The following is a 26933-nucleotide window of genomic DNA, read 5'->3' as shown; positions in this document are numbered from 1 at the left end:
TCGCAAATCGCCTGATAATTCTTCTAATAATCCTCGCTCTTGCTCCTCTTTCCGCTCTCTCTGTCTTTTCATTTCCGTTTATCGATTGCCAATATGGTTTTTTCGTGCATTGTTAATCTGGTTTACCGAATACGGCTCCACCACAAAACTTTCGCCTGGTGTTGAGCCTCCCTCTCCTCTCGTCACAATCTTCGCTCCCAGTTAGTTAACTGTCATCCCTATTTCTCATCACCCGTAGCTCCCTATCTACTCCAAGCAAATTGATCGACACAATAATTTAATAGATGACGTAAAGTTAACCGATTTGTAAAAATTTCGCTCACGAGCTAATTATTTGTTTGACTCCCATGCCTGAAGTAAAAAGGCAGACGGGTCAGAGACCTTGAGCTGTTTGCTAAGAACGAAAGAAAATACCCCGCCAAGCGTCCCCGCTTCAATAACGCAAACGACAACTTCTTTCACGCAAATACCTCTCTAAAGAGAAGAGCAATTTTTGCAAAAAAAAAAAAGCCCATTTTCATAGCTTATAAAATGAAAGAAAGAAAAAATAAAAAAAACTGGAACAAGTCGCGAGATTATCTTTCTCGGTAACGGGGAATTGAACCCCGGTCCCCCGCGTGACAGGCGGAAATTCTAGCCACTAAACTATTACCGACTTTGTTAAAAAAAAAGGTTTTGTGGCCTTTATGAACTGCGCCTGCTTTTAGGTAAAAGTGCTTGAATCAGATGTAATTCGAGGGGATCAGTTGTTATAGTGGTGGAAGGTGTAGGCTGGGGTTGTAGTATGTGGGGATTGGGATGTTGGGATGTTTTGGGGGTGGGGACGGGTTCGATGTGCGGTCTGTGGATGTATTCTGCAGCTCAGATTTTGACTTGATTACGGTTATATCAGATAACTGCATTTAATATGTTACATTCGTAGTCCGGAAAGAGAAAGATGTCTGAAAGATCACGTTGAATAAGAAATATAAGCATATACCATTCCATTCCAAAGCCTACAACACAAGCGCTTCCTGAATGAACGCGCTACCAGCCAACTTCTCCCTCCATTCTCCTGACCCAACAATTTCTTTAAACTGCGCAATCATCTCCGTTCTATTCGACACATCCAGATCCTTCGTCCTAGCGCGCCACTCCTTGAGCACCTGTCGCAAAAGCTCAGACCCGTCCTCGACCTCTGTCTTGCTGCATTTCGACGGCCGCTCGCCGTTGTCTGACGTGGTCGTAGTGATGGCTTCGAGTTCGTTGGCTTTGCGTTTCGCCATGTTTATGACTTTCTCCGGGAACCGCACCAGCTCCGCGACGTGGATTCCAAAAGACTGGTCGCTGACTCCTTCTTCCACCTTGTACAGCAGCGTGATTTCCTTCCCGCTCAGTTCGCGCTGGTTCATATGCGCTTCGTGCGCGGCCTTGACTGTTTCCACATGCGCGACGACGTGCAGGTTCTGAACTTGAGGGTACTGCTCCGACAGCCCGGTAAGCTCATGGAAATGCGTCGCGAACAAACCAAAGCACTTAATCTCCCTCACGATATGCTGCGAAATCGCCCACGCGAGCCCGAACCCGTCGTACGTCGACGTCCCGCGCCCGAGCTCGTCGATGATAATCAGACTCTCGGACGAGGCCGACTTCAGAATCGACGCGGTCTCAAGCATCTCCGCCATAAACGTCGACACGCCCTTGAGCTGCGAATCGCCGGCGCCCACGCGCGCGAGGATGCAGTCGACTATGCAGATCTCGGCCTCGTCGCAGGGCACAAAACACCCTGCCTGCGCCATGAGCGCAATCACGCCAATCTGACGGATGTAGGTCGATTTGCCGCCCATGTTTGGGCCGGTAATGATTACAAACTCCGAGTGTCCGCGCACGAGCGAGACGTCGTTGGGAATGAAGTTCATGTCGTCCTGCACCTCCATGCACGGATGGCGCGCGGATTTGAGGACGGTGTCGCCCGCCCCGCGCGCGTGCATTTTCGGCCTGACGTACGGCGTCGGCGCGGTGCTCGAGACATGTGCAAAACTGACAATCACATCCAGATGCGCGAGCACGGCGCCGAGCTTCTCAAACACGTTGCAGTACGTGGCCACGACGCTGACGACCTCGCGCACCAGGCCGGATTGCAGACGGTGGTAGGACTCCTCGAGAGTTTTCAGCTCGTCGCTGCAGGTTTGTAGAGCGTCGGTCGTGAAGTAAATACCGTTTTTCTGGGTCGAGAGTTCTCTGAAGCGGCGATCGCCTCGAATCGCAGCGCCGTCCTGATATTGTTAGCATTTAGCCATCACAACAGCTATAGAAGTACATACGTTTCGGGTAACTCTGAATACCCAGTTATAAACCTGATGCTTCTCAAGCTTTAGCTTCTTCTCAGCATCCAATCCCAATACCTCTGCGGCAGATAAATGCAGATCATTGATTATCGCCTCGTTCTCAGTGATTTTCTCATTCATACTTCGCAGCGAATCATCAAACTCAGGCTTGATTATGAACTTGTGCGCCTGCAGCGCGTCGAGATCGATCGTGGTCTCAACGAGCTCGACCAGTTTCTGCAGACCTTCGTAGTACTCCGAGATGCTCTCTGTGTATGTCTCTGAGATCAACGATGCCCTTGTTGAGGCTTGCTCGTCGCCATCAGCACTTTCCTCAACGGCTTTTAGAGTATCAAGTAGATCAGGCAGTCTAATCACAGTCTGATACACCCGCACGACTTCCTCCAGCCCCGCCGATCCACGCTGAAACTTCTTTGCAATCTTGTGAAAGTCCGGGATCGCGCGCAAATGCTCTTCCTGTAACGCCTGCCGCGTCTGGATATCGTCCACAAAGGTCTCGACCAGCGCATGTCGTTTCTCAATCTCGTCCCGGTCCATCAGCGGCTGCTTGAGCCACTGCGCTAGCAGGCGCGCACCGGCGGCGGATTTGCAGTGGTTCAGCAGACCGTACAGGCTCATGCTCTTTGCGCCGTCGCGCGGGCCAGGCATCAGATTCAACGCGCGGACGGCGGACGAGTCGAGTTTCATGTACTGCGAAAGATCGTGCTGGTAAAGTCTGTACTGGCCGAAATTGGTGGAGTCAGCCATGAGCGAGAGGTACGAAACCAAACAGGCTGCTGCTGCCATCGCGTTCTTTAAACTTGTCTGCGGCAGCATCGATGGCGAAAGATCGCCTTCCAGCAGCCGCGACAGATCCTGCTCGATATCGCGAGCGTTGAAGTCGGCGGCGCGGCGCTCGGTAATCACGATGCCGCAGCGATCGGCAATTCCCCGGATCTTTTTCAGATCGTAATCTTTTTTCGCCTCGTCCTGCTGCAGCAGCAACTCCTTCACGCCAAGTTGAATTACAAGCGACTCGAGATTCGAAAACAGCTCGTTGTCGACAAACTCAGACACCCCAAGCTCGCGCGCCGACGCGTCCGCAAAGCATACGCCGACAACCTTCTGCTCCGCCTTGGACGTGACGCGCACGGCGATCACGACCGGGCTCGAGTCGCCTCCGGAAAGAAGATCCTCGACGTCCTGGATGTTTCCTGGCGACGCGCGTTTTTTGATCTCCCACTGGTTCCTGCCTTTGCTCGCGTAGATCTCGATCTTGAGGCCGAGGTTGAACAGCGCGTCGCGCAAGAAGCTGCGGAACACGGCTTCGGTGAAGGTGCAGGACGCGAGACCGTGTTCGGGGTCCGAGTTACCAAAGTATTTCAGAACGGTGAGAGTTCGGTAGACGTTCTGCGCGACGTAGATGGCATCCTGGCCGTGGACGGAGTAGTAGCTTCCGCGAGAGAAGATTCGGACGACATTCGCGTCCGTGAGCGGGGGGAGGTTGCGGAAGAAGGTCACGAAGCCGTTTTCGTCCGACCGGTCGGCGAACTCTAGATCAGGTTGCTTGACCGCCATTTCTAGCGTGTATGAAGAATATGAATTGCTTATAAACACGTAGTGAGAATGGTTAGAGGACAAGAGGAATACAGGTGGGAGAAAGAGAGAGAGGTTGGGAATGGGCGCGTCGCGTGCAGACCTAAACCTTAAACGCGTGAAATGACTGTATTCTTACTCGCACTCACTCATCAGCAGATGGACTTTCACTGATTCTCGCCATGTTTACCAGTATAGCTACATAAACCGAACATTTCTAATTTTTGCATTTTACGAAAAATAGAGACCGCGATGCTCGCGCCAGAGATGCTAGAAGCCGCCGACTCTGCATTCATCTCAGAACACATCCTCGTCGACGACAGCATCGCACCCCATCATCTTTTGCTAAAAGTTGGCAGTCATTCGGTGATCAACCCCCATGTGCGAATAGCAATTGCTGATGCAAGTAGCGATGCGGAAGCGGGACCGGCGATAGAGCTGAAGAGGATGCTGGTTTCAGTCGGAGAGTATTCGATTATTGCTGATAAATGCGTGCTGGAGATTGACGATATCCGCTCCCAGTCGCAGAGAAGAAGGAGTAGTAGTGTCGTATCACCCACCAAAGACGAAAAGGAGGTTTTGGTTGCTACGCAGGTGATTGGGAACTATACCTATGTCGACGCGGCAGCGCGGATCGAGCCTGGGGTTGAAATTGGCGATTACTGCGTCGTTGGCGCAGGATGCAAACTTGGTCGCGGGGTGCGGGTGGGAAACAATTGTCGTGTGGCTGCGGGGACAATTATCGAACCTGGGACTGTGGTCGCTAGCAAGACCGCTGTTAGTAGTAGTGGTGGTGGGACAGGGCGGATGTTGCAGACTTTGGACGTGGATGAGGATATGGATGACGGGCCGCGGAAGAGGGAGATGAAGATGCATACCGAGTTTTTGTTGAAGGCGATGCATTCGCATGGCAAACGGAGACATTGAGTGGTCTGCTCAATAATTTCCCTTCTATGATGAGAAGCCAGGCAGTTGAAAAGAGGGGCATATGAGGACCATGGGGACTTGAGAGGCTGGACACCAGCTCCGTCAGATCGTCTGTGATGAGTCTGACTTGCAGTGTGGTGATAAGTCAGCGGCCATCACTGTTGCGCTGCGCTCTGCATCTTCTTTGATCAGCAGGGTGATGACGTTTGCTCGCACCTCACACTGCGCTGTTTCAAATCCACAGTCCAGGCGACGGCTGCTATCGTTAGCTACGACTGTGACAAGCCAATTACTCATCAACAATGAGAGCTGCGTCTGGATAATTAAAATCCCTAGCATCGGGGCGGGGATCTGTTGCATCGGAGAGAAAAGATATCTAATAAAGCGAGTCTATGAAATCAAAACATGCGACGATTGGTTGCGGATCCCCGGTAGGCTTTCTTGGTATTAAAAAGATAGCGCGGCAGGGTTTGGCGGCGCTCTAAAGCTATCAGTGTGTACAGTGGGAGAGGGCGATTACAGAGGGAAGGGATTGCGTGATTTGGGTTGGAGCTGTCACTGACGGACTGAGTTTAGGTAGTCACGTATCTCGTTGACAGGTAGCTGCTGATCCAGCACTGACCGTCACAGCACGGTATGGCCGTTGAGGACGGTCTTAGGAGTTCGTTTTTATGTGGGGAGGGGGAGGAGGCTGGCGTGCGGTTCCAACTTGACGGGTACCAAGAGGCGGGACGGCCGGGAAGGGATGGTGATCGATGGGGTGAGATGAGATGAGACAGACGACGGCCGGTCGGTCGGTTTATGAGTGCGTACGTCCGAACGAAGGGACGATCGATGCCGAGGGTTTGATTTGCGATAGGTGGTTAAAAGAGAGAACAGCTGGGGTGGAGTTTGAAGGTGATCTACGTCGAGACCGTGCGTGAATGTTCGAACTGTTGACTATGAGGAGAACAACGGTGAACAACGGTCTATAACGAATGATGGAGCATAGATGTATGTAATTGGTCTGCTTTGTCGTCGTACTGCAGGAAACCAATGCCGAAACTATAAACGGAATAGAATTACAGAGCGGAAGGATCCAAACAACATGGATGACAGCTGTGATTAGCACACCCACACGCCACAATGGAGCCAAACAAGACAGGACGAGTGACAAGAGATCAGAGGAAGGGACGGAAGGGGAGCTTGGAAGTGACAAGAGCCAGTAGGTTAAGAGAACGGTGTGGTCATAGTGTCTTTGAAGTCTAGTTGGTCTGGCTACCCTTGCGGAGATCAACGAGGTGAGTTATGTGTTGTCTAGTTGCTGCCTGCTGCTGTTGCTCTGTTGCCAGGAAGGAGATTTACAGAGGAAAATCCAATGAGTGAAGCGGTTGATGAGACTCGCAGCAAATCCTCTCTCGTTTCATCTACGCATGAAGAATTCAGTCTTCAACACTAAATCTTCACTGTCAGAAAAGATCGGCTGGCAAGCAAACGTACAGATGTAAAAAAATTGAGTTTTTCTCTATTGCCTCCGAGCCGATTCTGTTAGGTTTGTCGCTCGCTCTCGCTCTGGTCCAGACGAAGGGAAGTAAAATGAAAAAGTGAGTGAGTAACGAGAGGGATGGGTGAGTGCGGGCTGGGTCGTGATAGCGAGGAAGGGAGGGGAAAAGGAAGAGGTAACAGAGACGAAAACCTTGCGCCCCTTCCTTACTTGCTGACTTGTGCTTGGTCTGGTGGTTTTTTTTTCTGGTATATTGATTTGCAATTATTTGAATGGGGCAATGTAATAGAAATAGTATCAGATGATTATACTAGAGCTAGGAGGTCTAGCTATCAGCCGCGAATAGATGAAGCAGTTGAAAGAGATAGGGAATGAGCAGTCACTGGCCTAAATCATGACTTATCATTACCCACAGTTGAGTTCACTAACCCTCTTCCTCACCCACTCCTCCACTACCACCACCACCACCACCACCACTGGTGAAGCTTCCAGGAAAAATTTACTTCTGTCAAAAGCAAAAAACAATGCCCGAGAGCTAAGAATCGAGCAGTTAAACTAGACCTTGCGATGGCCCTACCACACGTTCCCTGGAATCATGCCTTCCAAACTAGGCAAATCCAGCTGTATTTGTTCCCACCCTAATCGTACTTCTCTCTCTTTAATTTTTCGAGTTTTTTAATTAACGACCACCCAGCCAACGCCCAAAGACCTCCTTGCTTCTGACGTCTTTCTCTTTGCGGGTCGCGGGGCAGCAGCGTTGCAATTAGCGCCGAAGCTGGCTGTAACTGTTAATCAATTTGAAGTACAAGTAATAATTTGAGGTCAACTGGTATTCTTTGTATTTGAGGTTCTGTCTATAACACTCTTTTTCCTCTTTGTTCTATTCTATTATGCTAATCATCTGATTGTGGATATCTGTAACATGCGGCCTCATTCAGGAGGACGGCCGGATGAAGAAGAGTACGGTTATCAGAGACGAAGAAAGTGAGATAGAGCAGTCAGGCAGCCCGAAGATTTGAGATGTGGAATTTAATAATAACTGTCGGACTGCCTTGGTCTGTCTTTGATTCTTCATGATGGCTGTTGCGAGCAGCAAGGGGCTAAAGGCAGGAGGCAGGTAGGATGGAATGCAGGGTTTACAAAACAGGTAAGAATCCAAGGATTCCCCAGCATGTCAAGAACGCGTCGCGGACGTGTTTTGGCTGAAGCTTCACCGCCGTTTTCTCGCGTCAGTCCACATATTTGACGAGCGAGGCGCGTTTTTTACTTGTCGAGTCAAAAGTTGTGGAAGCAAGGAGGGAAGGAGGCGAGGACAGGAATGCTGGCTGGTGCGTCTGTCTGCGAGGGAAGGCTGAGGCGAGAAACCGACCCCGACTGTCTTTCAGGGGTAAACTTTATAGAGAAGCCGCAGACTGTGTGGCTCAGAATCTTGAACGACGAGATCTGGGACATGTATTAAATGTGAGCGACTGTAGGGTTTGTACCGTACGCCCACATGCGCTCAGTAAGATAAGTATACAGCGGTGCTGTATGGACCAGACATGACCGATGTCTGCATGCTACTTTTTATCATAACGAAGCAAGGAGAGACCTTCGCAGAAGACGAGAAAGACAAGAGAAGACCGATCGCGGCAAGGGGCAAAAGCGATCGTTTCCTGCTTTGCGGCCGACCTTCCCAGCCACCGCACCGCCACGAAGTAACCAGGGGTTCTGTCCGAGTTCGGACTAGTGCGAAAAGGCTGGGCCCAGGTAATCCAGCCCCCTCGCTGATGCTTTGGAGAAGACTGTTGTTTTGCTAAGTGTAGAATATGTCCTTTTGCTATATCTGTAAACTACCTCTATTACTACCGCTTCGCAGCACTGAATAAAGCAGTCAATTCTAAGCCCAGGAAACAGAACTGCCCTGGTAGCAGAAACAGGCGCCACAGTACCCAAACTCTAACTTGAACTCAATCAACGGCAGGGCGGGTGACGGGCAAGCGAATACAGCGAGGGGCTGGTTTTTGGCCCGCCTCCTTGCCTCTTCCGCCTCGCAGCCTGCAAACTACTTAACACCTTCTCTCCGCCGTCGTCCTGTCTTCTTCTTCCTCTACAGCCGTGCAAACCCTTCTCTCTCTCTTTCCTTTCGTTGTTCGTCCTTCGGTCGTCGCTCTCGCGTCTTACAGTCCTTCTTCTGCCTTGCTTTTCGCGTGCATTCACTCTCATTCCCTCCGCTCTTTTTCTTCATTCTTGCCGTTCCACCATCACCACCATGCTCGACCTCGACCGCGCCGCCCTCGATCTCTTCATCGCCTCCCCGGTCTCGCCCCAGATGATCGCCTACCTCGTCTCCACCACGCAGACCGTCATCCGCTGCGATTCCGCCGACAGCGCTCCCGGATACCCCTACTCGCCCCCTGCCTCGCCCGCGGACGAGCAGCCCCCCGCGCAGCAGCCGCGCCTGCCCTCGCTCACCTCCTTTATCGCCACGCTCGTCACCCGATCAAACGTGCAGGTCCCGACTCTCATGTCGACGCTCGTCTACCTCTCCCGTCTGCGTTCCCGCTTGCCTTCTATGGCTCGTGGCCTCGCGTGCACCTGCCACCGCGTCTTCCTCGCCGCCCTGATTCTGGCGGCGAAAAACTTAAACGACTCGTCCCCCAAGAACAAGCACTGGACAAAGTACACCGTCGGCTTGTTCTCGCTCGCTGAGGTTAACCTCATGGAGCGCCAGCTGCTGTTCCTCCTGGACTGGGACCTGCGCATCACGCAGGACGATCTGCTCACTCACTTTGCGCCTTTCCTCTCGCCGATCAAGAACGAGGTCCGTCGCCAGGAGCAGGTCAACCGCGAGCGCGAGTTCTTCGCCCGCAAGCAGCAGCAGATGCGCGAGCGCGAGGAGCAGCAGGCTGCTCGGGAACAGTTTTACCACAACGTTCCGCACCGGATACAATCGCAGTCCGGCCACCACCATTCCTCGTCTTCTTACATCACTCCTCCTCTTTCACCCGAGTACGCTTCCGCCCTTTCAATGTCGGTCTCGTCTTCTTCATCCTCATCTTCATCCACTTCCTCCCGCATGCCACCACCTCTCTCCTCCTCGTCGTCCTCGTCGTCGATCGCCACGACTGCAAGCTACTCTGCCAGCTCAGTGATCTGCCTTCCCTCGCCAGAAGCCGACATCAACGACAGCCTCGACTACCACCAGCACAGCCAGCGCAGTCTGCTCGACGACGATCTCTACCTGTGTTCGCTCGACGACGCTCATGCCGTCGGCCACAACCACCACCACGATCAAAGCCACACCGTCATGGCCGTCGCTCCCCAACCTTCGCACAAGCGCATGCTCAAGGGCAAGGCCTCTGGTCTGATTGCAAAGTTCTGGGGCCAACAGCGACCTGTCTCTGGTGTCGTTGCCTAATTTGATCTTTTTTGATAATATTTTTGGGGAGTTATAATGTATTGTGAGTTAAGGCGATCGTATTTTTGGTTTTTCATCGTTACTATTTAATGGCGTTTTCACTTTTTTTTGTCGTTACGTGTCTTATCGTATTGGGATGTTTATATTATAGATTTTTTTGATTCACGGATTTTGTCAAGATACATACATTAATGGTACATATCTAAATTTTGCATACAATTAGAAAAGAATAGAAAAAGACGCGATATGAAAACTGTCTTGCGATCAGAAATCAACCAGCTGTCAACGAGCGCAGGGGGGAGGCCTCAGACGCGGCCTACGCAGAATTACCGTATCAGGCAACGAGATGACAGCAAATGGTTTAGTGGGGGGATACGTTCCTGAGCTAGCACTGCATTAGTTGTCTGAGACAGACGTATTCCTGCGTCTTGCAGCTACAACATCGAAAACAGGAGCAGCAGCAGGAGCGTGAAGCTGCTCTAAACGACCTTGCAGCAAACTCGAAAAACAAACAACGTACAGGGGGGTGAAGAAGGGGGTGGAGTGAGGCACAAAGGACCGAGGAATGTACTTCCGAGTCACGAAGTGCACACACGAGTAGCACAGCACCGAGTTCGAGCACGACCCAAAAACCCTAAAATACCATCTCTCTTGCTTTCGAGATTGGAGCTCTACCTTGGCTCGGTCTCGTCCTCAATTGAGTTTTGATCCGCTGGTGGTCCTGTCTTCTGGCTGGAATGCGTAGACAAGCGAATGATGTATCATCTATTTAAAGAGATAGATATTCCTGTAGTTCATATATCGTCACTCGGTGTCTTGTTGTTATTGGTGCCGGGGAATGTACGCACGTATGTGTAAACACTGCGTGGTGTAAAATTTGGCGACCACAGATACGGCTGCGAGATCGTCACGGCTGCTCTGGGAGCCTAAGTGAGCGAATAAAACAGTGTGAAGAAACAGACTGTTGAGCAGTGATCCTTTTACCGTTTTGAGCCGCGAGCGATGAATGGGTTGACGCCATTCCAGTCTCGTCTTTGCTCGTCGAGCTGCTGCGTTCAAACGTCTACCGTTATCGATCTACAAAAATACCAAACGACCGTCCGCTTCTCAACCTGTTTAGACTACCAGTTCACAGCCGAACTGACAGACTCACCAGATCAAAGTTGGCGTTTACGCGGAACTTTTTATCGCAACTATGCGCGCAGCAACAGGAAGCGTGATCTCTGTCTCCCGTCCATCTCTCTCTCTTTGTCTCTCTCTTCGTGGAGACTATCTATTTACTCGTATTGCAATCTATTACCGGTGGTGACAAAGAGTGCTATATGACAGCTGGTTTTTAACCAATTTGTGCTGTTCAATATACTTACGTAACCCATTACTACACCGGAGGGTAAGGGCGGGAACGCCGGCCCGAAGCGCGAGGAGGCTGCACACATGCTCAGCTCAGTCCAGTTCGAGGGGTGATCATCGACGCCGGCCACCAGCCATTGTTTGCGCCTTTGTTTACTGTTCTTCACAAGCACTGCCCAAACTGCGCACACAGCAGCAGCTAACAGACACACTGGTGTGAAGCCTTCTTTGCGTCTCTGCCTGTCTCGTTCGCGTACCCGAACTGACTCGCTGCTCTTGGCCCCCCGCACTCGCATCCACCACCACCATCACGAGCTTCACGCGGTAGAAGACTGGTTCCGCGTTTTTGATCACCACGCGCTTGCAGCTCTCTTCCTTGTCAGTCTAGTGGCTTTGCTTCCCATTATACCTCTGGTATCTTCTTTTCTGTCCGTCTGTGCCAGTGGCCCGTACTTTCCCGGCCCTATTTTTGGAGCTTTTGTCAATGCATAGAACCTCGAGATCAGCGGACCACAGATACTAAAACCACACTTTGTTCATACGTCTGCGGTATTGTTTTTATTTGCGCGCGCTGTTTAAAAGTTGTCTGTGATATACTTATTTTTGGTGTTTTTTCTTTTGTTGGTTTGGCATTGCATTCGTGGACTCCGGGACTAGAAAGTTCAAGAAAAGATGGATTTTGCGGAATATCAGTTTGAAAACAAGGACCAGTTTTGGGATGGTGAGCTATTCTATATTACTTTGATTGGTACCATATATGTTATGGCGTGCTAACAATTCGTGCAGAGCTCGACGATCTCCTGTCGCGACAGGTATATTCCTCGAACGCGATCGAGGCCGCGGTTGTCTCGTTCCTCCGATTCGTCTCGACGTACATGGAAGACTACGTCTCCAGCAACCAAGACCTTCTGAGCTGCTGCTACAAATTCATAGACTGTCCCGCGTTCCAGGCACACAGGATACAAGTGCGCCGGATCCTGATCACGACGCTGGTGCAGAACTGCAACCAGCTGCCGACGCCGATCGCGCTACTGATCGGGGTGCTGCTGCTGGTTGATGGGCGGCAGCACACGGATACGTTTCAGATGATGGGCGAGGAAAACGCGTGTCCGGTTGTGATTGAGATGCTGTGGCGGCGGAAGGACGAGGAGGCGCGGGTGCATTCGTTTTTCATGGAGCTGCTGTATGAGATGTGCAGGGTGCAGCGGTTACAGGTCTCAGACATCGAGAGCATTCCGGAAGAGTTTATCGAATACCTGTTTGCTTGTGTTGAAGCGAACGAGGACTACGACGTCGATCCGTACAGCTATTCGTTCATCCGCATCATCCTCGTTCTGAACGAACAATACATGCTCCTGAGCAACAGCGCAAAGGTCTCCTCGCAAGAACCGCTCGACAATAAAATCATCAGAGTCCTGTCCGAGAAAGGAAACACATACAAGACGTTCGGGACAAACATCATCATCCTCCTCAACCGCGAAGAAGAGCCAAGTCTGCAGCTCTTGATCCTCAAAATGCTATACCAGCTCTTCACACACGAATCCACGCAAGAATACTTTTACACCAACGACCTCACCGTCCTCGTCGACGTCTTTATCAGGGACTTGACTGATATCCCCGACGACGCCGAGACCCTCCGGCACACTTTTTTGCGCGTCATGCATCCGCTGCTGGCATACACGCAACTCCGCCAGACCCACTACAAGCGCGACGAGATCGTGCAGCTCCTGCAGTCGCTCTCGGGACAGAGCCGAGTCTCGCACTACATGGCGGTTTCGGAAACCACGAAACGACTCGTTAAGCGATGCATGGAAGTTCCCTGGATCGAGCCCTACTGCCCTTCCACGATGATCGACCACGCCGCCTCGTTCGTCATGAACGGTATCGCCGCCGTCGCCCGCAAACCGTTCCAATCCGCCACAAACATGATTGGCAGCAACAGCAGCCACCACCACAACCGCCATCCACCCCCGCCCCCGCACCACATCGGCACGCACTACACACACCCGTACGCCAACTCCGCCGTCACCGCCACGACATCGCAACTTGCCCTTCCCGACGCAGTCCCAGCCATCGGCCTGCCGTCTACAATGCCGGCATCATCGTCCGCAGCTGGCGACAAGGACACGATGATCACTGTAAATTCGAAATCAATATCATCGCCGAATGCGAAAAGCGCAGAGGCAGATGCGGGGGAGGGCTATAGTTGGCTTACGGGGGAGGCATAAATTAGTCTCATCCATACATCCTTGTTTTCGTATCGTTTTCTCTTTGTTTTTTATGATGTATTCTCGTTTTGCTTGATTTTGGTGTTGCGGGCCGCACTCTTGTTTTTTTTATTACTTTTATCGTGTTCTAATGCTATAAGTTAATGCTATAACGCCGTAGTTAATGCTATCCCTCCATCACTTTTACCTCCTAATTATCCACTTTGCGACCCGTTAAACTCATTTTTAGTGGCCAGACAGAAACCAGTTAGTTTACTTCCATGTTGTATACAGTGTAAGCTTGCTCTGGTTTTTTCCTGTTTATTTTTTATTTTTTTTTTCTATTTGCGTGTGCTGGTTCTGTCTTAGTGTTTGCGCTTGGGTCTGTGTTTGTGCGTTAACGGAGTAATTCAACCTCTCAAACCCTCCCCCCCTCCTGAGGTCCTCGTGCTCGGGTAGTGAAAACATTTTTACTCACTCTTAGTCGACTTTTTCTGAACAGGAGCCTAGGTAAATCAAGCAAACAAGCAGGTGCATGGATTTTCTACGGTGTATCTTGATGATGGAGCACGTCCCGAATTTATTACTCTTCCACCATACTCGATGAAAATACAATGTCCGCAACTCCAACAAAACCCAGCAAAAAAAAAAAAAAAACCGACAAATACAAATAATCCAGCAGATAAAAAAACCCGGCAAATACAAATAAAAAAAACTAAACTCACTCTCGGCCCGTCCACCACTTATTCTGCCAAAACGCACATCTCTCCCTATTCGGCCCAAACTCATCGACCGCCAAATGCTTGAATCCCTTCTTATGAATCTGCAGCATGACCGGCTTCCCTGCTCCCTGCATCTCTTCAGTAGAGTAAGACGAAGTCGGTGGGAATTCGACACCGGACGTGCCGAGGATGTTGGGATCGCCGTAGATGGCGAAGGAGACGAGGTATTCTTGAAAATGGCGGGCGATGTCTTGCATGCCCGGCTTGAGTGCCTGGTCAGAGAAGAAGGCTTCAACACCGTCTTCGGCCGAGCCGGCATCAGATGGGGCTACAGATTCTGCAGACAGGGAAGGAAGCGAAGGAGGATCATCCGTTCCGCGCCAGAAAGTGAACGGCAGATCGACCGAGTGCGTCCCCGGCGGAATCGCAAACTGGTACAGGTAAACGGACTCGTACGCGTCATCGAGATAAAGCGAAAAGCACGAGACCGCCCACTCGGCAATCACCTCGCTCGCCCACGCCCACACCGACTGTCGTGGCGGATACAGGCTTTTGGCGTGCTCGATTGCCTCGGTCGACGCGTTCGGAAACGTGAGGTCGATGAGCCGGTTCACCTGCCGCTCCGTATGCGTCGACGGATCGACAAACATCGCGCCTTCGCGCGGGTTGTAGCCAATCATGAGCTCGACGTTGCTGCGTTTGTGGCGCGACCGGGGCAGTTGGAACTGCGGCAGGTCTTGCGCAAAGCTGTTGTCGACGTAGGGGCCAAACTGGAACGTACCCCAGCGCGCGGACAGCACGTAGTCTTTGTTTGCCTGCGCCAGTGTTTTCTCGTCGAGAGCGAGGAGACACTCAAGCCCTGCATCAGTCGCGTCGTTGTCGCCTTGAGAAGAAGCGCATCCCGCGACCTGCAGAAACTCGCGGTACTGAGTCTCAAGCATGGCGGCATCGTACTGCGGATAATACGCCGTCGACTGAATGATCGCCCGCTTGAACGGCACGTCCGCGGGCTCGCCACCATCCCCGGCCGTCAGGTGATGCAAGATCGAGGACCCACCCGCGCTTTCGCCCAGCACAGTCACCTGCGCCGCGTCCCCGCCAAACCGATCAATGTACCTTGCGATCCAGTCCAGTCCCATTCGCTGATCAAGCAGGCCCAGGTTCGTGCCGCCTTCGTTGCCGGACACGGGAGGCAGGAAGCCGAATGCCCCGACGCGATAGCTGATTGCCGCGTATATCATCTTGCCCTGCGCGACATTAAGTAGCCCGTGCGGATCATAGACGCCATCTTTAAAACCAAACGTGAAGCCACCGCCGTAAATCCACACAAGAACCGGAAGCCCATGCGCGCCGTCCTCTCCTGCTGCGCGGGTACGATTGAAAGACTCGGACGCGTCGCCGTCGCAGAATACAGAAGCAGGCACGTAAATGTCCACAAACAAACAGTCCTCGCTCTGCTTCTTCCCTACCTGCGTATAATCTACAAACTTGAACTGCAGATTAAACGCCTGATGACACATCGCCCCCTCGTTGACCGTCAGTTCCCCTTTATCGTAGCCGTCGCCCGACACCTGCGGCTCAGGAGGACGGAAGCGGGACGGCGGGGCAGCGAAGCGGATGTTTCTGAAGACAAAATAGGAGCCGGCGGCGTTGTAGGAGGTTGCGCGATGGCGTGCGTAGCCGAGGTCGATGATTGGAAGAGCGCAGGTGGATGTGGACGAGGTCGTGGAGTTTGTGGTAGCGTTGCGCCAGGAATTCAATGGTGCGGAGGACGGGGAAGTTGGGAGACAGTCGACGGTGCGGAGAAGAACAGTGGAAAACCATAAAATGGACGTCAACGTCACGGTATCTGTAAATCTTAAGAAGCGCATGCTGAGATTGGTATCAGAGGTTTGTAAACAGTTGATAGTTAGTAACTGACAGTCGATCTAGCAAAGGATATCTCGTCCAGAGACATGAAAAACAGCACAGACAGCGCAATATATCAACATCACCCAACAACGACTCCATCTGTACTCGTTCAACGACCCAGACACAGAGACCGAATAAAGACACGCAGACCAGACTGGATAACGAGCCAGGAGAACTCAGACAGTCGTTGATGCACCTTAGAATGGACAAGGAGCAAAAGTATTTGAACTCAAATAGCAAATCCTCTCCCTGCCCATCCCACTTCTAAGTATACTCACTTCATATCTGCCTCTCAATACTGGTGCAAACTATCTGCTCGCTCCTTCATCACTTCGGCAACCACCTTTGATGATGATGGATCGATCTCAATCGTATACTCACCTCATAGGGTTAGGGCTTCTAAAGTTATAGAAAAAAAATTCGGACATCAAGTTAACCGAAACCTCACCTTAGAATCGTTCGTCTGCACCCCAGCCTCGGCAGTTCTCAAAAGAAGAAGTAAAAACTCCTCCTTGTCACTGGAGTGCGTCATCGGGCAATGGGGCAGAGAGCGGGCGAGGTTGCGGCTCACTTGTGTCCAGGGTGTAGCGAACTACAACCTATGTGGTGAACAAGGGGGGGGGGGCTGTACTTACCTGGCGATTTGGGTGTGAATACGTTCACAACCCGTCCTGGCCCCTCCCACCATCCACGCCAAGACTGCTCCGGAGTCTGCTGACCTGCCCTCCGTTTGGTTGCTCGTTGTCTGTTGTCTGTTGTCTGTTAAATGTTGTCGGTTGTCGGTCGTTGATCGTCGGTCGTCGGTCGTCGGTCGTTGTCGGTCGGTCGTTGTTGCTGGATGTCGTCGTCGCTCCTACAAGGGTTAGTAGCACAAGAAGGCGTTCCTACAATGGTTAGTAGCACAATAACGACCGGGTCCGAGGGGTATAAAGCTGCCGGGCCCGGCACATATTCCCCGAATACAGCTACCAGGTCTTCTGCTCTGCGGTATAAAACGAACAAACCAACGGATATCCTAAAGCAAAGGGAATTCAAAGTCAAAAGAAAAAAAACAAGTACGACGGTTGTGGATTCCCACCCACCACCCTTACCAAAACTTCTGAGAAGTTTGTTGCCTGCCCACCATTGTGTTGAATCCCTGTGCTGAAAACAGGAGATTATTTCTGTGCTGAGAACGGAAGATCGCTGTGCTGAAAACAGACGACCGTCGAAATGCCGAATCGCGAAGACGTGATCAAGATTCGGTTCAGGATGCGAACCCGCGAGCAGTGGCTGGTGCCGAGAAACAGAAATTCGCAGCGGGGGTTTCTGAGTGCACAGGATGCGCTGTTGTTGCTGAGGACGCTGAGGTTGCTGAGGGAGGCGGAGTCGCGGAGGTCGAGACGGATGCGCTGAGGCTGCTGAAGTTGCTGAGTTGCTGAAGTTGCTGAGTTGCTGAGATGCTGAAGTTGCTGAAATTGCTGAGTTGCTGAAGTTGTTGAAGGTGCTGCAATTGCCGAAGTTGCTGAGTTGTTGAAGTTGCTGAGATGCTGAGATGCTGAGATTGCTGGTGTTGCTGAGGATGCTGAGTTGCTGAAGTTGCTGAATTTACTGACAGAGAATTACTTGAAAAATAATACAAGTTGCTGACAGAGAATATCTCGAAGAATAATACAGACATTCGCAGAAGACGCAGTATATTGCAAGACAGATGCAGAAGACAGAAAAACGATACAGATTCAGAAGGCAGAGAAACAATACAGATGCAGAAGACCGGCAAACAATACAGATGCAGAAGACAGAGAAAGAATACACAGACCAGAAAGGGATTGCAGAAGGAGCAGAAAAGTACAGAACTTGAGAAAGAATACAGGCAGAAGCAGGAGGCGCAGGAAAGATACAGATAAGACAGACTAGGATCAGAGGACAGAGGAAGTGGATAAGAATACAGAGAACAGAAATCAGTGACAAGAAGAAGCAGAGAGGCAGTGAATAAGAATACAGAGAACGGTGATTAGCGACAAGCAGAAGCAGACAGGGGCAGTGAATCAGACAGAGGCAGTGAATCAGAAAACAGAGATCAGAAAAGAGGCAGTGAATAAGAATACAGAGAACAGCGATCAGTGAAAAGCAGAAGCAGACAGAGGCAGTGAATGATAATACAGGCAGTGAGAAAGAATACAGAGATCAGAGAAGAGGCAGTGAATAAGGAAGGATACAGAGAACAGCGATCAGTGACAAGCAGAAGCAGAAGCAGAAGACGCGGGACAGAGGCAGTTGATAAGAATACAGGCAGGTGAGAAAGAATACAGGCAGAAGCAGAAGACGCAGGAAAGATACAGACGAGACAGGTCAGAATGGCAGGACAGAGGCAGTGAACAAGAATACAGAGATCAGAATCAGTTAACAATACAGAGCAGCGGAAACAGCAGGTGGCAGATAGCAAACAGAGGGATACACAGCAGGGACAGGACGCGACAGAGGGATAAAGCTCAGGAAGAACAGAAACCAGGACAGAAAACAGTACAAGACATTGCAGGATCAGAAGGCAGGTGAACAGCGACAGAAGGACAGTGATTCAGATCTGAGAAAGAAAAAAGAGATGAGTGCAGAGGAACAGGTGAACAGGAAAGCAGGGAATACAGAGAACAGGGAACTCAGCAGGGACAGGAGAAGCAGTGAACAAGGACAGCCAGGACAGCCAGCATAAGGATACAGGAATCAGTACAGCCAGGAGCAGAACACAGAAAACAAGGACCAGATAACAGCGAGGAAACGAGAGCGAGAACAGAACGAGAACCAGAACAGAACGAGAGCGGCGGAAGTGAACAAGGGCAGCCAGGACAGCCAGGACAGCCAGGACAGCCAGGACAGCCAGGACAGACAGAACAGCCAGGATAAGAATACAGGAATCAGTACAGACAGGAGCAGAACACAAGAAACAAGGACCAGTGAACAACGAGGAAATGAGAACAGAATGAGATTAGAACCAGAACAGAACGAGAACGGCGGAAGTGAACAAGCACAGCCAGGACAGCAAGGATAAGTATACAGGAATCAGTACAGCCAGGATCAGAATACAGGAAACAAGGACCGGTGAACAGCGAGGAAACGAGAGCGAGAACAGAACAGAACCAGCACCAGAACAGAACGAGAACGGCGGAAGTGAACAAGCACAGCCAGGACAGCAAGGATAAGTATACAGGAATCAGTACAGCCAGGATCAGAATACAGGAAACAAGGACCGGTGAACAGCAAGGAAACGAGAGCGAGAACAGAACAGAACCAGCACCAGAACAGAACGAGAATGGCGGAAGTGAAGAAGGACAGCCAGAACAGCCAGAACAGCCAGGATGATAATACAGGAATCAGTACAGTCAGGATCAGAAAACAGGAAACGAGTACCAGTGAACAGCGACAGAGACAGCGAGGCGAGGAAACGAGAGCGAGAACAGAACAAGAACCAGGACAGAACGAAAACAGCGGAAGTGAACAAGGACAGCCAGAACAGCCAGGATGAGAATACAGGAATCAGCACAGTCAGGTGCAGAATACAGTCAGGAGGACCAGTGGACAGCGAGGAAACGAGATTGAGAACAGATCGAGAACGGCGGAACAGATCAGGTAGATCGAACGATAGATCGGGGTGTTGAGAACAGTCGGTCGGTCGGTCGGTCGGGCGGTTCGGTACGGTTGCTGGCGAGATCGGACGGAAAAGGGCGAGGCGAGGTACGGCGGGATCCTGATGCTGAAGTTGTCGAGGTTGCTGAATTCGTCGGGGTATCGGGCGGGTTGCTGGAGGGGGGGGGGGGAGGGAAAAAAGGCGGCGAGGAAAGAAAAAGGGAAGGAGAGGAAGAGAGGAAGAGAAGGAGAGAAGAAGGAGCGCGAACAAGGTACCTGAAAAATGGCCAGAACAAACTGCCTCTTGTTTTCTTCTCTCCCGTTTTGTACGTATCCGCCCGTTTCCAAATCCTCACTGACTTCATCCAGCGAGTTCCTCTCTCATCCTCCCTCTTCTTCTTCTTCTTCAATCTCAACACAAGAGCACAGAAAGAGAATGAAGAAGACAAGCTGTTCAATCTTATTTCGACGCGTCAAACAAACAAGTTCTGCGCGCCTGCAACAAAACAAACTTTGGAAGTGTTACACAAGGGCTAGGATTCTACGCGCTCACTGTCATGAACGCAGCCTGATTCTGTTTTCTTCTACGTCTCTCTTGTTCTTTGGATGATGCTGTATTGCTGTTTACTTTTGTTTAATTGAAGATGAAGCGCGAGGAGATCAGGAACGGAACAGGGACTGGGTAGGTTTGTATCTTCATGATCAGGGACGTGTTCGCGGTGAAGAGGAGGTTATAATTCTACATACGCGACCACTTCCTATAACTATCAATAAAAACGCTATTCTCTCATTACACACATCCAACAATCATAACCCACAGCCCAAACAACTCATACAATCCAATAGTTATCTAAAATCACCATCGTCAATTAGAGCAAGTATTCCCTCAACAAGGCATATCCAGGGTAAGGGCCCCACCAATCAGTCGCCAGCCCAGCAAATCCCGAGCTCTGCCGTCGTCGTCGTCGCTCGCCCGCCATCCGCATCGCCAATCATCCGCATACGAATCAAAGCACACATACAGTTCTCACACGCCGAGAACTACACACACACATAAAAAGCGGAAAGGAAGATATAAATATAAGGATAGAAATGGGCTCTTCACAGTCAAAGACGTCGGCAGCGCCCCGGACGTTTTTACCACAGACGTCGGTGCAGTTCTCACAGGATTTGGTGGAGACTTTGGAGGATATTCCTGAGGTATGTTTTTGTCAATGCTCTGTCTCTTTATCAGTGCTTGGGCCGGTGTTGTGGATTTGTGCTGCGTCGATTGACTTGCGTGGAGAGACTACTCCTCGCAACGACGACGACATCATGATACCCACACACACACAATAATCAAACACTAACACTCACTCTCCTCCCCTAGTCCGACTTCACCCGCGCAACCGAGAACTTCCTCAAAATCGAATCCTCCGTCTCAAAAGAACTTTCCAAGATCCAATCCGAAACCTCCGCCCTCCTCACCCAAGCCTGGTCCAAGACCGATTCCCCCTCCTCCTCCACATCACCATCGCTTACAACCTCCGCGACGCTCGAAGAAATCGCAGCGCTGAAAGCGAACTTGTCTGCGCGCTTGCAGAAGATTGAGAACAAGGCCGAGCTGGGAAAGAAGGCGGACTTTGAACGGCCTAGATTGGCGCTGATCGCGTGCTTGAAGAAGAATGATGCGAAGCCGTTGGTGTGTTTGGATGAGTTTAATGCGTTTAAGGATAAGCTTGAGAGTACTATAAACTGAGTCTAGATATGTGATTTTTTGTATGATTTTATCATAAATATTCCATTTCTCTTATTCTTTACGGGTTATACTGTAGAGGTTCATTCTGTATTGGATGCAATAGATCTTCTATCCACTTTTAGGCACTATATCAAACTCTAGATGACTCTATCTCAGTAACTTATGAGCTGAGCAGCTTATTCATGTATTGATGCAACAGATCTTCTACCTCTAAAACCCAACCGAGCGATACAGCAGAATCAGCGCAGAGTCACTCTCCCCCCCGCCCATCATCGTCTCGATCTTAGTCTGCTCAACAACAGTAACCTTATCATCATTAAACCTCCACCACTTCGGCTCCTCCTTCTGCTTCGTCGCTCCCACCACCAACGCTCCGCTCCCGCCCTCCTCGCCTTCGACTGGCTCCTGCTTGCTCCAGAACTGGTAATGGCCCGAGTCCGCAGACTTGCCGCTGTGCGAAATCACGCCCACGAGCTCGTACAGTCCGGTAGAGTTGGCGGTCTTGTCGCGCTTCAGCTCCTCGTCAACAGCTTGCTCGACCTCCTTCTCCAACCGCGCAATCTCCGCGTCCAACTCGCTCGACACCGGCGTAGCCACCGACGCCTCTTCTCCCGCAGTCGAAGAACTGGTGGTATCAGTCAACACCGTGCGCGCCCGCTTGGCCGCCCGCACCTTCTCCTCGCGCGCCTTGCGCAGATCGCGCACCTTGTCGCGCACACCCACAAGCTTCGTCTTCAACTCGTCCTCGCACAAGTCAGTCACGTCCAACTCGAACGGGAACTGCACCTTCCGCAAAATCTTGCTCTTCTTCTGCGTGTCGCGGCGCCAGTAAAACCGCATAAAGTGCACGACAAGATACTTTGGCAGCCGCGTGATGCGCTTCTTGAGCGTGAACGCCGCGTCCCGGCCCAGCACGTCCGAGTGCTTCTCGATCGTCTCCTCGAGACTCTTCTGCAGTCCGTCCGAGAGGAAATTCGTCTCGCCCGTGATATGGCACGCCAGCTTTGCAAACTTCTCCGTGCCCGTGATCGGCGGCTCGGCGTCGGTTTCGGCGCAGGTCATCGTCGTCGCGAATTCGCCAGACATGTAGCTGTCCACAAACGACGGGCTGGTCGGATGCGCGGCAGTCAGGGATTGGTTGAGCGCCGAGAGGATCTGCGTGAAGGCTTCTTCGGCGTCCTGCTGCTTGTAGCGGCCGTGCTCGCCTTGCTCGGCGAATTGGGGATACACCATTCTCAACGTCTACCTCATCGTCAGTCCATGCTCTCTTACATTAACAACAGCAGCAACTCACGTTAAGAAACACCAAAGGCTGGAGCGCACTAGTCTGGTTCTTCATATCACGGTACAGATCTCTGAGACGCTTGGCAAGATCCGAAGGCTGGCTGCCGCCAAACAAGGTCCCGCCGGACGAGCCTGAAGGAGGCAGCGTGCTGAGATCTTCCTCTAGCTCAGGCATCGTGCGCAGGCACTGTAAGCTCGAGTTCAAGTAGCACGTATTTCCCAAGTTCACAAGGCCGATCGGTGTTTTGGTCTAAATACACATCATCAGCAAGAGCTCTTCACAACGACGGAGAGAGGTACATGCACATACAGCCTGGGCAAGTTCACGATCAGTGAGATCCTCGACGAAGGTCATCTTCGCGACCGGTTCCTTGGGCAATTCGCCCGCAGTACCGAGCATCATCAGCGTCTGGTTGGGCTTGAGTCCCAGCGTGTTGAGCACGGTTTCATCTTTCAATTGTCCTCCCTGTATTCAAAGTGAAGAGGTGGTTTGAGGGGGCGCGGGACAGCGAGTACACCACCGTGAAGTAATCTCGCGCTATCCACCCGCTCCTCTCATCACCACGCAGATTCACAAAACAGTCAGCAACCCCACTCTCATCCAACCACTGTTCAATCACTCCGCCGTCATAATCAGAACCCAACACGTACCTTTACGAGAACTTTCTGTCGCTCGGGATCAACCCCCGTGAGACTATAGAGCTGGAACTTGAGCACCTCGCCCGTCTGGTCGAGGTCGACTTCAAGGTCATACTTCTTGCCCGCGTGTCGAACGGCCACTGTATGAATCGGTTTGTGTCAGCAGGGAGATAGAGCGGGCATTGATCGCGCTCTCCGCGGGGGGAGTGTGTAGGATAGAGTAGGAAGGAGGCAGACGCACATGGAATCACAGTCATTTTTTCTTCTCTTGAAAGCACGGTATGCACAAACAAACAGCTACAGATCTCGAATCAATTCAACAGCAGCACAATCCGAATCCGCTGAAATTCTCGCTGCGATGGATGGTCTGGAGAAGCCGTTGTCAGCGCGCGCTGTTGTTGTGCAGTGTGCACTTCCCACGTGACCGCATAGAAACCCGCGCGGGTGACACTCAGCGGCCGGGGTCCCCCTCCCAGCCTCGAGGAGGAGGACGACGACGACGACGAACGGGCCGGGCCGGATACAAGAGACGAGCAACACCGCACGAGCACACGCACATCTTTGGACACGAGAAGCACAGGATGGTGAGTGAGCGTAGATCTGCTATGGGATTGATGCACAATTGCCGCTGGTTTGGCGGGATGAGGATGGTGCATGGCTGGTTGGCTGGCTGGCTGCCCGGGCGCTCTTGCAGTTCAGCGGGGGTGAAGGAGCAGGTTGTATCTGATTGATCTTATTGCTAACTTGTTCTTACAGTCTCAATCACTGCGACCTTATCTGGACTGCGTCCGCAGCTCTCTGACGGCGGCGATCTCGCTTCAGAACTTCCCGTCGCAGGTCGTCGAACGTCACAACAGACCCGAGGTCGAAGCAAAGTACCACCTCCCCATCCCCCCGCTCTCTCAACAGACACTAACACTCATCCAAGCTCAACGCCAGAAGTCATCCTCAACCCTCTACATATCTCCCGCAACGAGCACGAGAAGGTGCTGATAGAGCCCAGCATCAACTCGGTCCGCGTGAGTATCAAGATCAAGCAGGCGGACGAGATCGAGCATTTGCTGGTCCACAAGTTCACCCGCTTCTTGACCGGCCGTGCTGAGGCTTTTATGATTTTACGGAGAAAGCCGGTTAAGGTGTGTTGTGATGTTTTTAAGATGTGTTGTGATGTTTTTAAGCTGTGGGTGGTTGATACTAATGACGTCTATGAAGGGCTATGATATCTCGTTCCTGATCACAAACTTCCACACCGAACAAATGCTCAAGCACAAGCTAGTCGACTTTATCATCCAGGTATCTCTCCTCTTCCTCTCTATACCCTTCCTCTACCTCTCTCATCTCTCTAACACACCTACAGTTCATGGAAGAAGTAGACAAGGAAATCTCGGAAATGAAGCTCTTCCTCAATGCCAGAGCTCGATTCGTAGCCGAGGCGTTTCTTACAAACGTCTGATTTGTTTGTTGTATAGATGAAATATAGTGGTTGTGTTTATCATAAATCATTCCAGATGTAGTTATCTGCATAGTTACGAAGTCGAGCAGTTACTGGAGCTATAGTACTGGAGCTAGTATATAGAATAAGTCGTGGTATTCAAACATTTGCTATACATAAATGACAAAAAATATCCCATAAATGGCCGAGTACACATTAAAAGATGTGAGCTATCCTCGCCATCACATTAATTGTCATACTTTTTATAAACATAAACAAAATTGAAGAATAGTTTGTAAGAATAAGTCGCTTAGAGAAAGACGAGATAAGTAGGTTTTGTATCATTCAGCACACTCTATTGACTGTATGATGCTGATTGTCAATTAGAAGATTTAAGCCATGAAGACGGCCATGACGACGGCAAGGAGACCAGCCGAGACCGAGGCAACGAACTTGGAACCAGTGCTCGACTGAGTGACGATGGCAGGGCCGGTGGTGGTGGCCGAGGCATTGGTCGAGTTGGTAGCTGGAAGAGTTAGATGCGGTTGTGGAAGAGTAGAAGAGAAGAGGAGAGACTTACTGTTGTAAGTGGGGTAGTAGCCACCGACGGCGGAGGAGGTCGAGGTCGAGAAGGTCGACGACTCGGCGGACGAGGACGAGGTCGACGAGATGAGGACGGGGGTAGTCGAGGAGGACGAAGTCGACAAGACGACGGGGGTCGAGGAGGTCGAGGTCGACGAGACGACGGGGGTCGAGGAGGTCGAAGTGGAGGAGACGACCGAGGTGGAGGTCGAGGAGGAGGAGGAGGAGGAGGTGGAGGTGGAGGTGGAGGTGGAGGTGGAAGAGGAAGTAGAGGAAGTAGAGGAGGAGGAGACAGAGGAGGAGGAAGAGGTAGAGGAAGAAGAAGAAGTAGAAGAAGAAGAGGTGGTGGAAACCTTGGTCGAGGAAGAAGTGGAGGAAGTGGAAGTAGAGGAAACAGTGGAAGTCTTAGTAGAAGAAGCCTTAGTAGAGGAGGCCTTGGTAGAAGAGGCCGAGGAGCTGGCAGAGGCACCGAAGCTGCTGCAGGTCGACTCAAAAGAAGAGATGGCTGTGTCAGCGTCTCCGTTAGGGCAGATGCTGTTGAGGCAGGACTTCATGGCGCTGGACTCGCTGGAGCAGACTGCGGAGAGTTAGATAGAGAAAACAAACAAACAGAGGTGGAAAGGGGGATGGCATACGGCAGGAGACGGAGGCGACGGAAGAGCAGTCGGAGTCCTTGGTGACGCTAGCGACGCAAGCAAGAAGACAAGCCTGGAGGGTTAGTAGGGAGACGGAGGAGGGAAGGAAGAAGTATCTATCATGGGGGATGGGGATGGTAGAGTCAATGCGGGTCGGGACGTACGGGAGGAGTAGCGGCAGAGAGGCCAGCGACGGCGAGGACGGCGATGGAGGAGGAGATGACGGAGAAACGCATTGTAGAAGTAGATATAGAAGTGGTTAAGATAGAGAGTAGCGAGCGTGGATACAACTGTGAAGAAGAAGAAGTGGTGAAGACAACAAAAGAGAGTGGTTCGAGAGGTCGAAGTGGGCATCGCGAGGAATGGAAAACAAACATTTTCGGTTCCCAAAATAGAAATCGGTGGCACCGACGTTTGCGCGGATGTGCAGATCTGTCCGAAAGCGGGTGCTTAGTAAACAATGACATAATCGTGAAAGGCGCAACCGCCGTTCTCAGAGCCGAGCAGCGCAGAGCCGTTGAGACCAAGTTTGGACCAAGTTTGGAGCTCAGGCGGATTCGGAGTTTGTGTTTAATCGTGATTTTAATCGGTGCCACCGCCACTGGATGCTACGATACAGAGAATAGTAGAGTAGTGTATATAGAAGTAGTATATATAAGATAGTATATAAGAGTAGTATATACACTCAACACTTCTACACAACCTCTTCTTATCAACACCGGTGGCTTCGGGGCCACATCACCAGGAACGGACCAGACGCGTCCTTCAGGGTTCTGCGCGGCGCACATGGGTGCGGCCAGTCCGCATTCGGAAGGAGCCAGTGGCTGGACGGCGAGAGATGCGGAAGGACGATCAATTGAGGAGAGATGTGCTGTTGTTGTTAGTAGAAGAAGGGGACAAGAGGAGGATGATTGTGTATAAGAAGCAAATAGATGAAAAGAGCAACCTCAACTACATAGAACAACAGAACAGAGAACAAGATAAAGGCAGATCTCAATCTCGTCATTACTCAGCAATGACATAACACGTGCGGCAGCAGCACAACTCCACCAACACCTTCACGCTTATCCCGGGTGCTGCGTGCTGCGTCGCGCGCTGCGTCGTCGCGACGTGAGGATAAA

The 26933-nt window shown here is 51.4% G+C and overlaps 9 protein-coding genes and 1 non-coding gene across 10 annotated transcripts; 5 read left to right on the top strand and 5 right to left on the bottom strand.

Annotated features, from left to right (window-relative positions):
• Positions 1–583: 583 nt before the first annotated feature.
• Positions 584–655, bottom strand: BZA70DRAFT_t53. The gene has a single exon. It is a non-coding gene; the product is annotated as a tRNA-Asp (tRNA).
• A 179-nt stretch (positions 656–834) lies between these two features.
• BZA70DRAFT_280189 (muts domain V-domain-containing protein) lies at positions 835–3963 on the bottom strand. Its single transcript, XM_064912906.1, has 2 exons — positions 2304–3963; positions 835–2255 (listed from the first exon to the last, which is right to left on the bottom strand). The coding sequence occupies exons 1-2, from the start codon at positions 3882–3884 to the stop codon at positions 996–998; spliced, it is 2841 nt and encodes a 946-aa protein (XP_064767895.1). The 5' UTR covers positions 3885–3963; the 3' UTR covers positions 835–995.
• A 55-nt stretch (positions 3964–4018) lies between these two features.
• BZA70DRAFT_186760 (uncharacterized protein) lies at positions 4019–4880 on the top strand. The gene has a single exon (XM_064909992.1). The coding sequence runs from the start codon at positions 4155–4157 to the stop codon at positions 4827–4829; it is 675 nt and encodes a 224-aa protein (XP_064767894.1). The 5' UTR covers positions 4019–4154; the 3' UTR covers positions 4830–4880.
• A 3460-nt stretch (positions 4881–8340) lies between these two features.
• BZA70DRAFT_280185 (uncharacterized protein) lies at positions 8341–9926 on the top strand. The gene has a single exon (XM_064912905.1). It carries the CDS (start codon positions 8564–8566, stop codon positions 9710–9712), a length of 1149 nt encoding a protein of 382 aa, XP_064767893.1. The 5' UTR covers positions 8341–8563; the 3' UTR covers positions 9713–9926.
• A 1620-nt stretch (positions 9927–11546) lies between these two features.
• Positions 11547–13416, top strand: BZA70DRAFT_186404 (uncharacterized protein). The gene is made up of 2 exons (XM_064909990.1): positions 11547–11783; positions 11849–13416. Exons 1-2 carry the CDS (start codon positions 11735–11737, stop codon positions 13288–13290), a joined length of 1491 nt encoding a protein of 496 aa, XP_064767892.1. The 5' UTR covers positions 11547–11734; the 3' UTR covers positions 13291–13416.
• Positions 13417–13990: 574 nt separating this feature from the next.
• Positions 13991–15862, bottom strand: BZA70DRAFT_239170 (Alpha/Beta hydrolase protein; the record flags this gene model as incomplete). The annotated part of the gene is made up of 2 exons (XM_064910465.1): positions 13991–14254; positions 14324–15862. 2 exons carry the CDS (start codon positions 15860–15862, stop codon positions 13991–13993), a joined length of 1803 nt encoding a protein of 600 aa, XP_064767891.1.
• A 4369-nt stretch (positions 15863–20231) lies between these two features.
• Positions 20232–21345, top strand: BZA70DRAFT_186434 (uncharacterized protein). The gene is made up of 2 exons (XM_064909991.1): positions 20232–20702; positions 20872–21345. Exons 1-2 carry the CDS (start codon positions 20595–20597, stop codon positions 21238–21240), a joined length of 477 nt encoding a protein of 158 aa, XP_064767890.1. The 5' UTR covers positions 20232–20594; the 3' UTR covers positions 21241–21345.
• A 20-nt stretch (positions 21346–21365) lies between these two features.
• Positions 21366–23537, bottom strand: BZA70DRAFT_280170 (uncharacterized protein). The gene is made up of 5 exons (XM_064912904.1): positions 23405–23537; positions 23176–23303; positions 22835–22990; positions 22535–22774; positions 21366–22482 (listed from the first exon to the last, which is right to left on the bottom strand). Exons 1-5 carry the CDS (start codon positions 23418–23420, stop codon positions 21451–21453), a joined length of 1572 nt encoding a protein of 523 aa, XP_064767889.1. The 5' UTR covers positions 23421–23537; the 3' UTR covers positions 21366–21450.
• Positions 23538–23671: 134 nt separating this feature from the next.
• Positions 23672–24671, top strand: BZA70DRAFT_280167 (actin-related protein-like protein 2/3 complex subunit 4). The gene is made up of 5 exons (XM_064912903.1): positions 23672–23747; positions 23920–24038; positions 24092–24299; positions 24376–24456; positions 24521–24671. Exons 1-5 carry the CDS (start codon positions 23745–23747, stop codon positions 24614–24616), a joined length of 507 nt encoding a protein of 168 aa, XP_064767888.1. The 5' UTR covers positions 23672–23744; the 3' UTR covers positions 24617–24671.
• On the bottom strand, positions 24672–26201 carry BZA70DRAFT_280160 (uncharacterized protein). The gene is made up of 4 exons (XM_064912902.1): positions 25977–26201; positions 25813–25885; positions 25176–25754; positions 24672–25121 (listed from the first exon to the last, which is right to left on the bottom strand). Exons 1-4 carry the CDS (start codon positions 26187–26189, stop codon positions 24988–24990), a joined length of 999 nt encoding a protein of 332 aa, XP_064767887.1. The 5' UTR covers positions 26190–26201; the 3' UTR covers positions 24672–24987.
• Positions 26202–26933: the final 732 nt, after the last annotated feature.

This window comes from Myxozyma melibiosi, assembly GCF_037950935.1.
Source record: "Myxozyma melibiosi strain Phaff 52-87 chromosome Unknown BZA70scaffold_7, whole genome shotgun sequence".
Lineage (NCBI taxonomy): Eukaryota > Fungi > Ascomycota > Lipomycetes > Lipomycetales > Lipomycetaceae > Myxozyma > Myxozyma melibiosi.
The sequence above is the reverse complement of the archived record's forward strand: the minus strand, read 5'-3'. Positions and strand labels throughout refer to the sequence as shown.